The sequence below is a fragment of the Lepidochelys kempii genome, chromosome 13 (genome assembly GCF_965140265.1).
Source record: "Lepidochelys kempii isolate rLepKem1 chromosome 13, rLepKem1.hap2, whole genome shotgun sequence".
NCBI lineage: Eukaryota > Metazoa > Chordata > Testudines > Cheloniidae > Lepidochelys > Lepidochelys kempii.
In genome coordinates, this window is record NC_133268.1 from 29,281,865 (window position 1) to 29,296,902 (window position 15,038).

General features: G+C 40.0%; 1 protein-coding gene across 1 annotated transcript in view; it reads left to right on the forward strand.

The window, feature by feature from the left end:
* Positions 1 to 15,038, forward strand: part of TRPC4AP (transient receptor potential cation channel subfamily C member 4 associated protein) — a 70,377-nt gene that overhangs the window by 32,722 nt on the left and 22,617 nt on the right. The window contains exons 4-9 of the mRNA XM_073309576.1: positions 295 to 352; positions 1,348 to 1,403; positions 3,198 to 3,326; positions 4,785 to 4,986; positions 10,144 to 10,332; positions 13,741 to 13,883. Of these exons, the coding sequence (XP_073165677.1) occupies positions 295 to 352; positions 1,348 to 1,403; positions 3,198 to 3,326; positions 4,785 to 4,986; positions 10,144 to 10,332; positions 13,741 to 13,883 (777 nt within the window). The remainder of the gene's footprint in view (positions 1 to 294; positions 353 to 1,347; positions 1,404 to 3,197; positions 3,327 to 4,784; positions 4,987 to 10,143; positions 10,333 to 13,740; positions 13,884 to 15,038) is intronic.

Below are 15,038 nucleotides of genomic sequence, written 5' to 3' on the forward strand. Positions count from 1 at the left end.
TGCTCTCTCGGCTGTTTTGTGCTTGGACAATGCAAGGTGTAGGAGGAATGTGTGCAGTGCCTGACTTCCTCCAAAACCAGAGCACTAGCTTAGCAGCAAGCCCCATGATATTTCATGCAACCAGAAAGGAGGTAAATTGAAGTAGCCATGTTTGTACTAGTTCCCTCACTGTTATCTGTAGCTCTGTAAGAAATCGGACTGATTTGGGGCTTGCTATTTAGAGAGAAAAAAACATGGGTCTTGGGTGTCTTTTTGATTGACTCTACACTTCAGTTCATTCTCTTATTTTCACAGCTTCTAGTGGAAATTCTCATGAGACCAACACTAATTACACAGAAAAAGAAACCGAAAAGTAAGTAGATAAAGGTTTAAGATTAAATAGCTGTTTTTCAATATCTTTCCTTGTTTCCTCCTCCATTTATTTATATCTTTCACCCTTTCTTTACTAAACAAATGATTCACTTTTCCTGAAATAGGAAAACTAATGTCAGTCATTCTTTGTGGTTCTAATTTGAGGGGGTGAATTATAGTCAGTATGTGTTTAAGGCTTAGTTTGTTAGTGTCTGTATTTTTTTCAGTGTATAAATTTGTTTTCCAGGTATTGGCATGTCCACAAATGTTAGAAACTTCCACTGAAGTTACTGGTGGCTATATAGCTCCTATTCAGTCCCTCCAGAATGCTGTCCCTAGAATACAGAGCAGTTGAGTGAGTCATGAAGAAAATCCTATTTTTCCAGACATGTAATGAATAGTAATTTCCTAACTATATAATAAAGGGAGTGTGCCAAAGTGAACTAACTAGTTGCTTCAGAATAGCATTTTATCTGCTGGAGCAGTTCAGTAGGCTCAATATTTGTATTTTTCATCTTCCATGTCTACCTGACACTATCTGGTCCTTGCAATACCTCTGAGAAGGACAAGTGTTATGATATCCTCCCCACTTCTCAAGTGAAGCAACTGAGATTCACAGGTGAAATATCAAGATAAAATCTGTCAAAGGTTTTGTTTACGCTGGGAAAATGCGTCCTGTTCGAAACCATGTTAGTTGGTTGCGGTTAATCCGAGGAGGGAAAGACCAGAAGACTGATGTTTGTTGGATGTAGGTCAGAATTAGCATGCCCTATAACATTGTCCTCAGGCCATTAAATCTCTTGGACTGTACTGCTCGGGTATCTCATTAATCATTTCTAACTGCTTGCTAATTGCAGCTTAATTTTTTTGCATATCCGTTTCAGGCTGTTTAGCTGAATATATAAAATGTCATACACAATGCTCTATGATTATAGCATAGAAATTAAGTGTTCTGGAAACTGTGTAATGAATTGGTGTCTTATTTTTGCTTTGTAGTAAGTGACGACCTGATCAAGGACTGCTTAAGCATATTGTACAACACTTGCATATGTGTAAGTATTACCTTTTAAAAAATACTTTGTTCCATTTCTTTGCAAACAAACATGTTCCACGCTTCGGCATTGGCAGCACATACCCCAGGAATGAAAGTATATTTGCTTTAAAACATAATTTAAAGACATAATGCAACTCTAGTTTGCAACATTTTCCAAAGTCTGGTTACATATCTGGACCTACTATATTCAGCCTCTCTCTGTGTTTGGGTGTTTAAGTAGTGTTTTATTTATAGGCCTTTCTATAATGCATTACTGCAGTAGCTGAGTGCCCAGTAATTCTGACACACTATTGTGGACATTCGTCTACATATTCATGTTCCCATCTGAGAGCTATTTTCAGCTCTTGTACTTAGAAACATAAATATCAAAATTAGAAAAACGTATGCCCATTAATTTGAGCATCTCTGCCTGTGTGCTGTTCAATACCCTAGTCAACCGAGGGTATTAGGGCCTGATCCTGCAGACCATTCATATGCAGAACATCCTTGGTCAATCACTGGAACCTGAGTGCCGAGGAAGGGCTGCAGGTTAGAAGTCTGTAGAGAACTTGGCTCAAAAATTGAGGCCTAAAGTGCATATCTAATGACTAAAACACTGTCAATAAGGAACGTATTTTCAATATTGTATAGTTAGTCATAACCCTTCAGTGGATAAATGATCACAAGCCTGAGAGCACATTTAAAATACAGTAGTTTTAATGAAATGCTGCATGTAATCACTGAGTTGGAGCCATTTTAGAGAAACTGACTTTCTCTTAACATTACAAAAGTATTCGTACACAGTGTTCTCAAAACAATACAGAGACCCAGTAAAAGTGGCAAGGTGTGGTGTTTGAGCATTCTTTATTTGATCTCCTAAGGGGGAAAAAATAGAGGTAGTTTGATAGCTGCATTTGATCTAAAGACGAGCGCATTTGCAATCCATAGAATAGCTGCTGGCTGACTTAACTCATTTCAATTTGTAGTGCCCTCTCTGGATTATTGGGATGGATTTGAGTGGAGGGTTTCTTCAGGATTGTAAGACTGTCTAATGTCTTGGTGCAGTTCTGGATTAATTCTCTTTATATCTAGGTATGATATCTATGCTGATATCTAATCCATTTGATCAATACCTTATTGATAGGGGTTTTTAAGAATAGTTTATACAAACGCCTGTCAGGGAGGGTCAAGGTTTACTTGGCCCTGCCTCAGCATAAGGGCCTGGACTCGATGACCTCTTGAGGTTTTGTTTCTATGCTACGGCCACTAGTACATGGTCAGTCTTGCTGAACTCTGAACAGACAGCATTTCAAGCATTTGGGGTAGCATTTTCTGGAATAAAAAATACTGAATTAAACCAAAGAGCAACCTTACTCCAACCAGTGATCGGGGTGAAATACTAGCCCCATTGAAGTCAGTGGAAACTTTGAGCAAACTCTGTTCAACTGAGAACTATGTTAGCAGTTAGGCAAGAGAGATTAAGGCAACTGCTGTCAGCTCCAATAGAGAGCTAAAGCCCACAAGCAACACAGGATCCAGCTGTGCAACTTTTAATCTTGTTCCAAGCAGGCAAACAATTCAAGTCAAAATGGAGTTTTTCATCCCGGGGACCTGTAGTTTTGGCAGGCCCCATGAGGATTAGCTGAATTGTTGATCTTCCTGGTCAGCACGTCACCAAGTTCTAGGACTTGCCGAATGGGTAACCAAGAGAGTGTTTGAAAGTGGCTTGCTACATATGATTATCACATCTGATTTGCCAGTGCAGCCACCTGCCATTGTTGGGTGTATTTTACCGTACCTCGCTTTCTTCTAGACTGAAGGAGTCACTAAACGATTGGCAGAAAGAAATGATTTTGTGTTGTTCCTGTTTACATTGATGACAAACAAAAAAACATTTCTGCAAACAGCAACGCTTATTGAAGATATCCTAGGAGTTAAAAAGGTCTGTGGATGTTTCCTATAATCGTGGATGTTTCCTATAATCGTGGTTGCGTAACTGTTCAGGGTTGTGTGCTAGAGGGGAAAAGTCATCTATGTTAATAGGTTTTTTTTTTTGTGAACATGCATTGAAGAAAATTTGCCATTTGTCACATGTCATTTAGTGTTACAAATAAAGTATTGTTGGAGATATATAACCATTGTAAAACCTTGGGCAGGATACATTTAAGATCTCATCCACATTACATGCTATAATCAGGTCAGGGACCAATGTTGTAAATTGATTTTTTGACACTGTTGCATTCGTAAGGTAGATGTACTTCTGTCTTGTCTTTGGGAATTTCATTCTCATCGCTAAATACTGAAGAATGCATATGTCAGATTAAACTGCTTTCCAAATTGTCCTAAAAGGAGACTTTTTGCTTGAGTTAGTCAGTCATTTGGTGGCTTTTAGTCTTCTCTAAGTTCGGGACTTTGCGCAATGTCACTGTTCTGCCTTAAAGGGATGTAATATTTAAAATATTGGTAGCCAATATTTCCTTGTGTTGAGAAAAAGTTCTATTAAAGTTGAAACAGCATAGATAGTAGGTTGGACAATGAAAATACACTTGTCAGTTTTACTCCCTGATTTTCATGCAGTGAGTCCTGCTAATGGCAAAACCTCTCCTTTTTTAAAAAATGTCTATAGTACTGTTTTAATAAATTCTAAATGGTAGCCCTGAATAATATGACGAGTATTCCTTCTTAGAGGGTGTCACTGCTACAAACCTAATTATTCCCTTTCCTCCGCTAATATCTCTTCAGCGGTGAAATACAGTAATTGGATTTCAGTGTCCAGCTAATTTCTGCCCCCTAGATAGGGTTTTGGGGTTATATGGTTTGTGTTTTCCTGAAATTCAATATTTATGTAAATTCGGACTAATTATTAAGTTGTATATTTTGATTAACTTTGCTGAAGGATGCTTAGACGCTGTCTGAACTTTCCTTCTGATTACTTTTCAGAATCTTCCCTTATCACAGATGAAACTATAATTTAAAAATAGCTGACAGCGCAGTCAATCTTTAGATGCATTTAACTTCAATAAATATGGGGGTACAAACCAACAAAAGTTGGGGGGGGGAATAAAAATTTCAAAATAGCTAAAATTGGCTTAGTGCTTATTTTTTCACAATTCTGTTTTGTTTTTGTTTTTTTAGTAAAATGACTTGAGAATAATTTGATCTCTTATGAATTGGTGAACACGGGATCTTAGCCTTGATTTGGGATTCACAGCCCCTTTCAAACTCTGAGGAATTTCTGCTACCCATCTACCCTTGTGTCTGACTAAATGTAAAACAATTTTTATTCTGTTGGGGAAGGCTCTTTAATTTTTATATGTTCCCTCTGTTAACGTTGATTTTTCGTTAAAAGACTGTTGGTTTATTTCATCGAACGATTAATGCATTGTTTTGTTTTCTATAGGAAATGATACAGTTAGAAGATATTCCCAATCTTGCAAGTCTAGTATCCAGTTTTGATCAACAGCAACTTGCTAATTTCTGTAGGATCCTTGCAGTCACAATTTCAGAGCTTGAGACAGGGAGTGATGACAAACACACGCTTCTTGCTAAAAATGCACAGCAGAAAAAAAATTTGGGTCCTTCTCGAGCTGAAGTTAATCAAGGTAAAGTGTCCCAGTTACTAGAGTCTTGCATTCTAAACACAGGTCCAGAGGAATCAAAAAGGAAGTCCATAAACCTTCTCTCCATCCTGTCAAGAGTCTGAGGCTTCTCTATTGTGATATTGTAAGCCTTCTGCATTTATGATGCTTATTTCTTTAATTCTGCATTCCATGTAGGTTCTTACCCAAACTATCATTATCAACAAAAAAAACAGTTTAGTTTGATTCACATGCACCCTAGAAATTAGTTGAGTAGGTATTGATGGTTAGAGTGGAGGGAAGATGTTTTGATGCTATGACGGGCTATAATGTCTCAGTACCATAGGTGTAGCCAGTGCTTGTCTGTTATCCAGGCAAGCATTTACATTGGTGTCAGGTGGCTTTATCTAATATCTTGCTCTAAAGCAATATGTCAGTCTTTTTCCCCTTTCTCATTAAGGAAAAAATGTTTAATACCAGTTTTTGGTTCTGGCCAGTCACTTACCAATTGCTATGCCAGTGTGGAGGAAAATACAACTTCCCTGGGGAGGGATACTCTTGATCTATTTCATACATACTGGTGAGGAGGTAGCATAGTGCATTAGAGCGTTACACTCGGAAGCAAACGTAGGTTCTGTGTCTGTCCCTGAACTAACTTGGGTTGTGACCGTGAGCCAACTCATTGACCTCTGTCACAGTGTCCAAGTGAGCTGTGCTTGTGAAGGGCTATGTAAGAGCTACGTGTGGATTTATCACTGTTTGTGGACCTAGGATTTCTAGCTTGTGTTTAGTCATGCTTTTGAAGACTCTCTGGTGTGATGATCTGACTAGAATGCCTCTTTCCTTAGAGTTTCAGGAGTTAATTTTCCACGTTATGGGAAGCAACCTTTTATATTAGATATCAGAAGGAGAGGACCATTGTAAGAGAACAGTCCAGACCAAAGTCTGAACTAGAAATTATATTGGGCAAAACTTCAAAATCTGTCTAATCTTAAATTCTTGCTGGAAATCTTGAAGCAACACGTGTGCTGCTTTTCAGATTGAGTTGGCATTTTTGGAATAAAACTGAATGTTGAGGAGTTAATATTTTAAGCAGTTTCAAATCATATTAGGCTAAATCTTGGTTTACATTTTGACCTCAGTGTTTTGGTATAATGATGACTCCTATTAAGTATACTCAAACAAATAGCAGAGAGATCTGTATATAGACCTTGCTTACATTTAAAGTCCCTGATGGTTTGTAATTTTTTTTTCCAGAGGTGTTGAATGCCTGATGGCCTTTTGGGAGGCATTGGTAGTTGCAGGTGCTCAGCATCTTGGAACTTGAGGCCACTGTGTGAGCTTTTTTTATTGCCTTGAGCACCTCTGACTCGAATGTTATCTTAAGTTCCTACTTCACTGTGAGCCTTCTAGGCTTTATCAGACAATGTAATCAATTAAAATGCCAGCAAAGGGAAGGTGAACTGGTTTCACTTTTGTTGTCTGAAACTCTTTGAAATATGAGCAGCCCAGGGCTTGTATATAGACTCTCCAGGAAGCTCTTGTCATTAGGATCCAGTCCATTTAGGGGTTTCAATGTCAATATCTAAATGTTCAACTTAGCCCACATCTACAAGTAGCAAATTCAGAGTATGAAGCAATGGGCTGACCAAAAAGATTCTACTTACACCTCTCAACAATCATGCTGCTGCATTCTGCACTGGTTGTGGGCAGCAGAGTGGCCTTTTCAGAAGCTCTTTGTAAAGAATATGTATGCATGAGAGTGGTGCCACTAGTTGGTGACAAATGGGTATTCTTTACCGCAAATAAGCCCTTATGGCTGAAGATCCAAGGACATCTGATATATTAAAGTGAATGTGCAAATCTTCAGGCTGTTTAAGCAAACTAACTGAATATGTCCCGGATCCTGCAAGTGCTTAAATCTGAGTATTTCAGTAGTCTCTCTGCACATGCTTGAAGTGAGCTATTTGCATGTTGGTTTGCAGGGTCCGGGTCTAAATGTATAAACCTAAAATATTATTTTTCACATATAATTTTAAGTTAACTTAATCTTTTTCTAAGTTCAGAATTCCATGGTTGACATGCTGCTGTTGTTGGAATTGCAGCCACTGAAAATGGTGGTACTTGGACTAAGGGCCTTGGCTTTTGAGTGTACAAGGATGAAGATTTAGCGTAGGATTATATCTAACAGCTCTGTTTTTATTTGATGATGAAGACCGGATACTATGTATCTTTGTGAAAGCCTTACACTGAGGGCAAAGTGCAGCTTTTATTCAAAGTTGACATAGGAATGAACAAAAACAAATCGAACGTGTAATGTTGCAACATCAGTCCACCCTGCGTGGGAAAGGATTTAAAGTACCAATTTTAATCATGATTTAAACCAGCAAGCAGGAAAATTCAATTTAAATAATTGATTTTGATCTTCTTTTGCCTTTGTGCTTTTTAGTTACTTTCCTTTAGTTGATTCTCCATTGGTTGGTAATCATTAAAACATGTTGATTTTCAACTAAATATAGTCTCTGTGCTAAATTTGGTGGTACTTTTTGCCAACCAGAAGGATACATTATATCTCTACATTTATTTAAGCAGTTATGTAGATTCTTAATTTTTACATTTCCTTGTTACGTTAGAAAATGGTGAATAATGCATTTCTTATTAGATGGTTTTTTTACTTGTTTCAAGCTCTATTTGGATGGAAATTGGAATTCAATTAAAAATATGCAAAAGCATTATTTTATTGATTAAATAAAGCTACCTTAAATATCCTATACATATAAGAGGAAAAAAGTTTTTCAAAACCATGTGCATTTAAAACTGATTTATTAAACAAAGGAAGTATTATCTGTAGTTGTGAATTACACTGATAGTTTGAGCACCATGTCCTTTGTGATTTTTGAGCTAGTAGATACCATGCTCTCTCATTTAGTTTCTTTTAATATATTGGAGAGAAAAAACCAGCTTTCCTGCTTTTTCAACTCCTAATCAATTTCTTAACTTTTGAATGAGCTAGTCATTGAACTGAATTAGTTGAATAAAGTGAAATGGGGAAAAAAAATTCTTTTTGCATCTGCAGAAGAGGCAACTATTGTTAAAGCCAGTTTAACAATTCAACAAACGCTGGTTCCAGGGCCTTAGCCAGTTACTTCCACCAGTTCAGTGGTCTGCCTCTCGTTAAAACTTCAGTAACAAATGTATTGATTGATGTGAATGTATTTGTTTTATTTAAATTATTTTAATAGGTTATAGTAAGTTTAGGCCTGAACAGAGGTTGTCATAATTTGAGTTTAATTTTAAACTAGTAGATGAAAACCTGCACTGTTGCACAGATGTAATCTGTAAAGGAAGGTGTGGGGGTGTTTTTGCTGTTTTAAGAGAAGGCAGAGAACTTTAAAAATTGAACAGTAACAGACCGCAAATCCCAGTGATGATGGAATCTGGTGATATTTTAAACAGAGTTCTCAGCCATACAAGTATCTGTTTCCATCACTTCACACTGACTCAGCGGATGTTCAGAGTTGAGGATAGATTATTCTATGTGCTGGTGTTGGTGGTGTGTGGGTGGTTGTATTTGTGTTGTCCTGGGAGAGTTGTATAGATTTGTGCAGGTGGTGAGTGAGGACTGGGTGCTCCAGTGAGGGGAAGGGTGTTTGAGGCTATTGTATGTACTGGTGATAGACCTGTGCATGGTTTTGAAGAACTGTAGCAGTTGGTCCAGGTAATCCACCATCTATGCCAAAGGCCTCAAACTCAAATGACCATGAGGGACACATGAGGACTAGTGCATTGGCCCGAGGGCCTCATCACTGACACCCCACCCTTGCTGCCCCTGGCTCCTTCCCCACTCCACTCCTTCCATGAGGCCCCACCCCTTCCCTGCCCCCATTTCAACCCCTTCCCCGAAGTTCCTACCCCAAGCCTGCCCCCAGAGGGAGCAAGAGGGGCGCAGGCTGTGGCGGGGGCTCAGGGCAGGGGGCGCAGGCTGTGGCGGGGGCTCAGGGCAGGGGGCGTAGGGCAGGGAGTTAGGGTGCAGGATGGGTTCAGGGTGTAGGCTCCGGCCCAGCGCCACTTATCTAGAGCAGCTCTGGAGTGGCAGCGGCACGCGCTGGGGCCAGGGCAGGCTCGCTGCCTGCCCTGGCCCCTCACCGCTCTGCTCTGCTCAAGGAAACAGCTGGAACCACGTCCATGGAGGTGGAGGGGGGCACACAACTCTGTGTGCTGCTCTTGCTGCTCCTCCAGGTACCTCCCCCGAAGCTCCCATTAGCTGCGGTTCCCCGTTCCTGGCCAATGGGAGCTGCGGAGGGCAGTGCCTGGAAGCGAGAGTAATGCATGGAGTCCTCTTCTCCCTCCCCCCCCGGGGAGGGTGGGGGTGCAGGGGCATGGCTCCGGCCGCTTCAGGGAGCGGCGCAGGGCTTGCGGCGCCATGGGGTGGGAGGAGGGGCACGTGGGAGGTTGGTGGGCTGCACGAAAGAACCCCACGAGCCACATGCGGCCCGCAGGCTGCGTGTTTGAGACTCCTGATCTATGCAGTCTTCCTCATACAACCAGTGAAATTGTTGCCTGCTAATTAGCTGTTGAGTAAGGGTGGTGTTTGGTTGAGTTACTTCAGATATCACAGTGGACTAGGACTCTTGACATGGCAGACTAAATTACTTTCCTAAATGATTTTAATAAGTAAATATAATAGTAAGTTTAGGCCTTAAACTCAAATTATAACAGCCTATGTTAATTTTGAAACTAGTTGCTGAAAGCCCTTGCTGTTGCATGGGTGTAATTCATAAGTTCTCAGCCATTTTGACTTTAAAAGTGGGACAGTAACAGACTGAATCCCAGTGATGATGCAACTTGATGATAGTCTGACCAAGAGCAGCTCTCAACCAATGCTCGTAGCTGTTTCCTTCTCTTCATGATGACTTAACAGACATTCTAGGCTTAAAAAAGATCCATTTTTTTAAAAACGATTGGTTTTTACCCAACCTGTCATGTCTAACTGTCTAGGATCCCTCTTGCTGCTGTTGAGCGCTCTTCAAAAAAGCCAATATTTGGCTCTTGTCAGCTATATAGAATACAGTTGTGTACACTGTTGTATATTTCGATAAGAGCATTTTGAAAAGTGAATTTGCCATCTGGCATGAAGTCTTTTGTTGGTTGTTTACTTGTTATGGTGTTTTCCTGTTGTAGCTACACTCCTGAATATTCCAGGCTTTGTTGAGCGATTATGCAAACTGGCAACAAGGAAAGTATCAGAAACAACAGGTACTTCCAATTTTCTCCAGGAGTTAGAGGAGTGGTACACCTGGCTGGACAATGCACTTGTTCTTGATGCCCTGATGCGAGTAGCAAATGAGGAGGCAGAGCAGAGCAGCACAGGTATCTGTTTGTTATTTACTAATCTATGGCTTTGCTTTATGGCTTGTAGAATAGCTGGGTTTCGCTTCTATCTCCTCCCCATTCCCCCTTCGAAAAAACAAACAAACAAACCAACATGTTGAGCACAGTATGCTTAGATCTGTCTCCTGTTTTACTGCAAAGTGATTTGATTTTTGTATTTACCAATAGATCCTATTGCGAAGTTTACTTCTCAGCTGTCCAAAGAGCTCCTTATATAGTGTTATGCTTGCAACCCTCTGAATCCCTCTCACGAGAGGTAGGAGAGTTTTATTTCCATTTTACAGATGTGGGAAACTGAGGCACAAATTAAGCAATTTGCTCAAAATCTACAGCAAACTGGCTGTTGAATAGGGATTAGAATCTAAGCATTCTTGCATCCATCTCCATGCTCAGGCAACTCAGTGATTCGTCTTCACACAATGGCAGGTAATTCGGATAAACTGTTAATTGTTCCAGCAAATCATTTAGCTGCTATCTCCAACTGAATTAAGACAACTTAGAACCATACAAATGTAGGGCTGGAAGGGACCTGGAGAGATCATCAAGTTCAGCCCCCTATGCTGAGACAGGGCCAAGTAAACCTCAAGCATCCCTGACAAGTGTGTGTTTGTACAACCAAATCTCAAACGATGGGGATTCCATCATTCTTTCCTTGGAAACCTGTTCCAGAGCTTAACTACCCTTGTAGTTAGAAGGCTTTTCCTAATATCTCACCTCAATGACCCTTGCTGCAGATTAAGCCCATTACTTCTTGGTCTACCTTCAGTGGACACAGAGAATAATTGATCCCCATTCTCTCTGTAACAGCCCTTAACGTATTTGAAGACTGTCATCAGGTTCCCCATCAGCAGTCTTTTCTGAAGACTAAATGTCCAGCTTTTGTAACCTTTCTTCACAGGTCAGGCTTTCTAGACTTTTTATCATTTTTGTTGCTTTCTTCTGGATACTCTCTCCAATTTGTCCACATCTTTCCTAAAGTGTGGCTCCCAGAATTGGGCACAGTACTCCAGCTGATGCCTCACCAGTGCCATATAGACAGGACAGTTACCTCCCATATCTTACATACTACACTCTTGTTAATACATCCCAGTATGATATTGCCTCATTTTGCAACTGCATCACTTTGTTGACTCATATTCAGTTTGTGATCCAGCAGTACCACCACCCAGCCAAGTACTCCCTATTTTGTAGATGTGCATTTGATTTTTTTTCCCTTCCTAAATGTAGTACTTTGCATTTACTGTAGAATTTCATCTTCTTTTCAGACCAATCCTCCAATTTATCAAAGTCATGTTGAATTTTAATCCTGTGCTCCAAAGTGCTTGCAACCTCTCCCAGTTTAATGTACTCTGAAAATTTTATAAGCGTACTCTCCACTCCATTATCCAAGTCATTAGTGAACATATTGACTGTACCAGACTAAGGACTGACCCCCTATGGAACTCCACTAGATACACCATCCCAATTTCACAGCAAGCCATTTATAATTACTCTGAGTACAATCTTTCAACCATTTGTGCACCCAATTTACAATAATTTCATCTAGACCACGTTTCGCTAGTTTGCTTATGAGTGTGTCATGGGGGACTGTATCAAAGCCTTTCTAAACTCAAGATATATCATGTCTTCTGCTTCCCACCATCCATTAGGCCAGTAACTCTGTCAAAGAGGAAGTTGGAGTGGTCCGGCATGGTTTGTTTTTGACAAATCCGTGATGGCGTTTCCTTATAACTATATTATTCTGTGCTTACAAGTTGATTGTTTAATAAGGTGTTCCATTGTTTTTCCAGGTATTGAATTTAGGCTGACTGGTCTGTGGTTCCCTAGGCCCTCTATTTTCCCCTTTTTAAAGATAGGTACTATGTTTGTCCTTCCCCAGCGCTCTGAGACCTCACCCGTCCTCCATGTGTTCTCTCAAAGATAATGGCTAATGGTTCCACGATTGCTTCAGCCAGTTCCTTAAGTACCCTAGGATGAGTTTCATCAGGCCCTGCTGGCTTGAATGCATCTAATTTATTGAAATATTCTTTAACCCATTCTTTCTCTATTTTTGCTTGCATTCCTTCCCCATTTTTTATGTTTGTTTTAAAGATGTGTTATGTAAGCTCTGAAGTATTGTGATGAAAATGCATATACGCTCTCTTCACTATGTGAATACATAGATTATAAGGTCAGAAGAAACCATTCTGATCTTCTTAGTTTGACCACTTGTGTAACACAGGAGGTGAACTACTCTCCCAAAAATGTAGTCTCCTTTGTGGAGTAGACCTTATAAGGTTGTTTTCTTTATCTCCAAATTTTACATAGCTTCTGAAGATACATAGGAGCAACTATCCTCTTGATCCTACTTGATCAGGATTGTGGCAAAAACTCTTATTAAAAATCCTGCAAATATACTAAAACAAAATTAAGTGTAGGTCTTGCACACAGAACTCTCTCTGTTCAGTGTGCTATCTCGGTATGTGTGCACAATTTTGGTTTGGTGTAAAGTGGAAAAAGCTTGCTACTATAAAAGAGAACTCTCTCAGAAATGGAGTGCACATTTCACAGAACTCTTGATCTTGGATAATCTCTGTGATCATCACAATAAGGGCTGCAACTTCCTCTGCTGGGCAATGTGAGCGTCTCTCTGACTCTGGCTGCATGCCTCCCAGCACTCATGCATGTTTAACCGGTTCACAAAAATGTAGTATGGGGACAGCATGACTTGCACCTCCTTAAGTCAAGCCACCATGATGGGTCTAACTTTAAATCCTAGCCTGTTTTTATTTAAAGTGTCAATTTTGTGATCTAAATAATTCCATATTGTGGCTTCCATTGCATCCCAAACATGTTACATTTTTATCTCTGTCCTTCAACATTATACTTACAGAATGGATTTTCAGACGCATTTAGCACTGGCCTACCTGTGACCCCCCACTGGAGATAGTTAGAGGAGAGTTAGGCCAAAACTGAGCATTTTTGAAAATCACATCCCCGAATTCATGATTTCCTGTGTACAAAGAAGAGAGCAAGGGTAGAAGTGATATAGTGTCATTAGGAATTTCACATTTGTAATCCATTAGTTTTGTGTATGAAATGCTGTTTGGCTTGTTATCAGAAGGTGAGCTATTTTAAAAAAAAATATTTGAGGTAAGGATCCTAACACCGTCCTAATCTAAACCTCAGTGGTGCATTTTTCCCAGAGTGAGGAAACACGTCTTGCAGATAACTTGGAATTGCTTATTTCAGTCCCATGACCCATCTTCATTTTTGCTAGGAAGATCTTCAAGCAAATGTGCTGGTCATACGTTTGCAGTACTGCAGTATTGGTATTTACATAAAGCAGTAACCAATCCTTTTCCTATGGGGACTACCTCAGGCTCATGTCTCTGATCTCTCATTTAGAGTCTTCAGATGAAAGTGGATTAGCCAACACCTCAACAAGAACTCAGCTTCCGCAGTCCATGAAGATCATGCATGAGATCATGTACAAGCTGGAGGTGTTGTATGTTCTCTGTGTATTGCTGATGGGGAGACAGAGGAATCAGGTGAGTGTCTACCTAAATGTTCATGTGTGCATAGAATAGTCATTGTCTTTTTAAATCCAATCATTCAGTTTAGCCTACCTGAACCCACCATCATGCGCTCCAAGTTTTTGTTTAGTGAAGCTGTATTGGAGTCACTGGTTAGAAACCACTCAGTACTTTCCCGCTTAGAGTTCCTTTACTTCTGGGCCTCATGGTGAGGTTTGTAAACACTTTTTTTTATTTAGAGAGAGTTCTACAAACAAATATACATTTTAAGTACAATCCTATAAGCACAAATAACTGGTACTTTATAAACCTACGTACGGATACAAAAGAACATGAAAATGAACAGAAGAATTGTTCATGGTAGCACACAGTGTGCACTTTGCTGCTTTCTGGGCAAAGCACAGTCTCTATTACATGGAGTTCATAGTTCAAGGACGTACAGAGAAAGTGAAACTAATACATATGGATAGGCTGGGGCTATGGGATCAAGAAAATCATGGACTCTGTGAAAGGCTTTTTGATTTTGGGGGGGGGGGGGGGCGTATTGTGTAAATGCAAAGACTTCATTTCTGCCTTTTTCCATTGCAAGAATGCAGCTTTCATAGTATACATGAATGTGCGGCAAAAAGCTGCCTCCGGTTTCTATCCCACTCCAACCCCTTTCACTGTCATAAGGCACAAACTTTGCTGCATACAGGTGTCCATTTGAATACTATTTTTGTTAAGCATGGCTGTTTGAGAAGTAAGCGTTCCACTGGAAATCGAGGCACATAAATATTCCAAAACTTCACTCCTCTGATGGTTAGAAACCTTTGTCTAATTTAAGTCTAAACTTCCCGATGACCAGTTTATATCCATTTGTTCTTATGTCCACATTGTACTGAGCTTAAATAATTCCTCTCCCTCTCCGGTATTTATCCCTCTGGTATATTTATAGAGAGCAATCATATCTCCCCTCAGCCTTCTTTTGGTTAAGCTAAGCAAGCCAAGCTCCTTGAATCTCCTTTCATAAGACAGGTTTTCCATTCCTCGGATCATCCTAGTAGCCCTTCTCTGTACCTGTTCCAGTTTGAATTCATCCTTCTTAAACATGGGAGACCAGAACTGCACACAGTATTCCAGGTGAGGTCTCACCCAGTGCCTTGTATAACGGTACTAAAACCTCCTTAT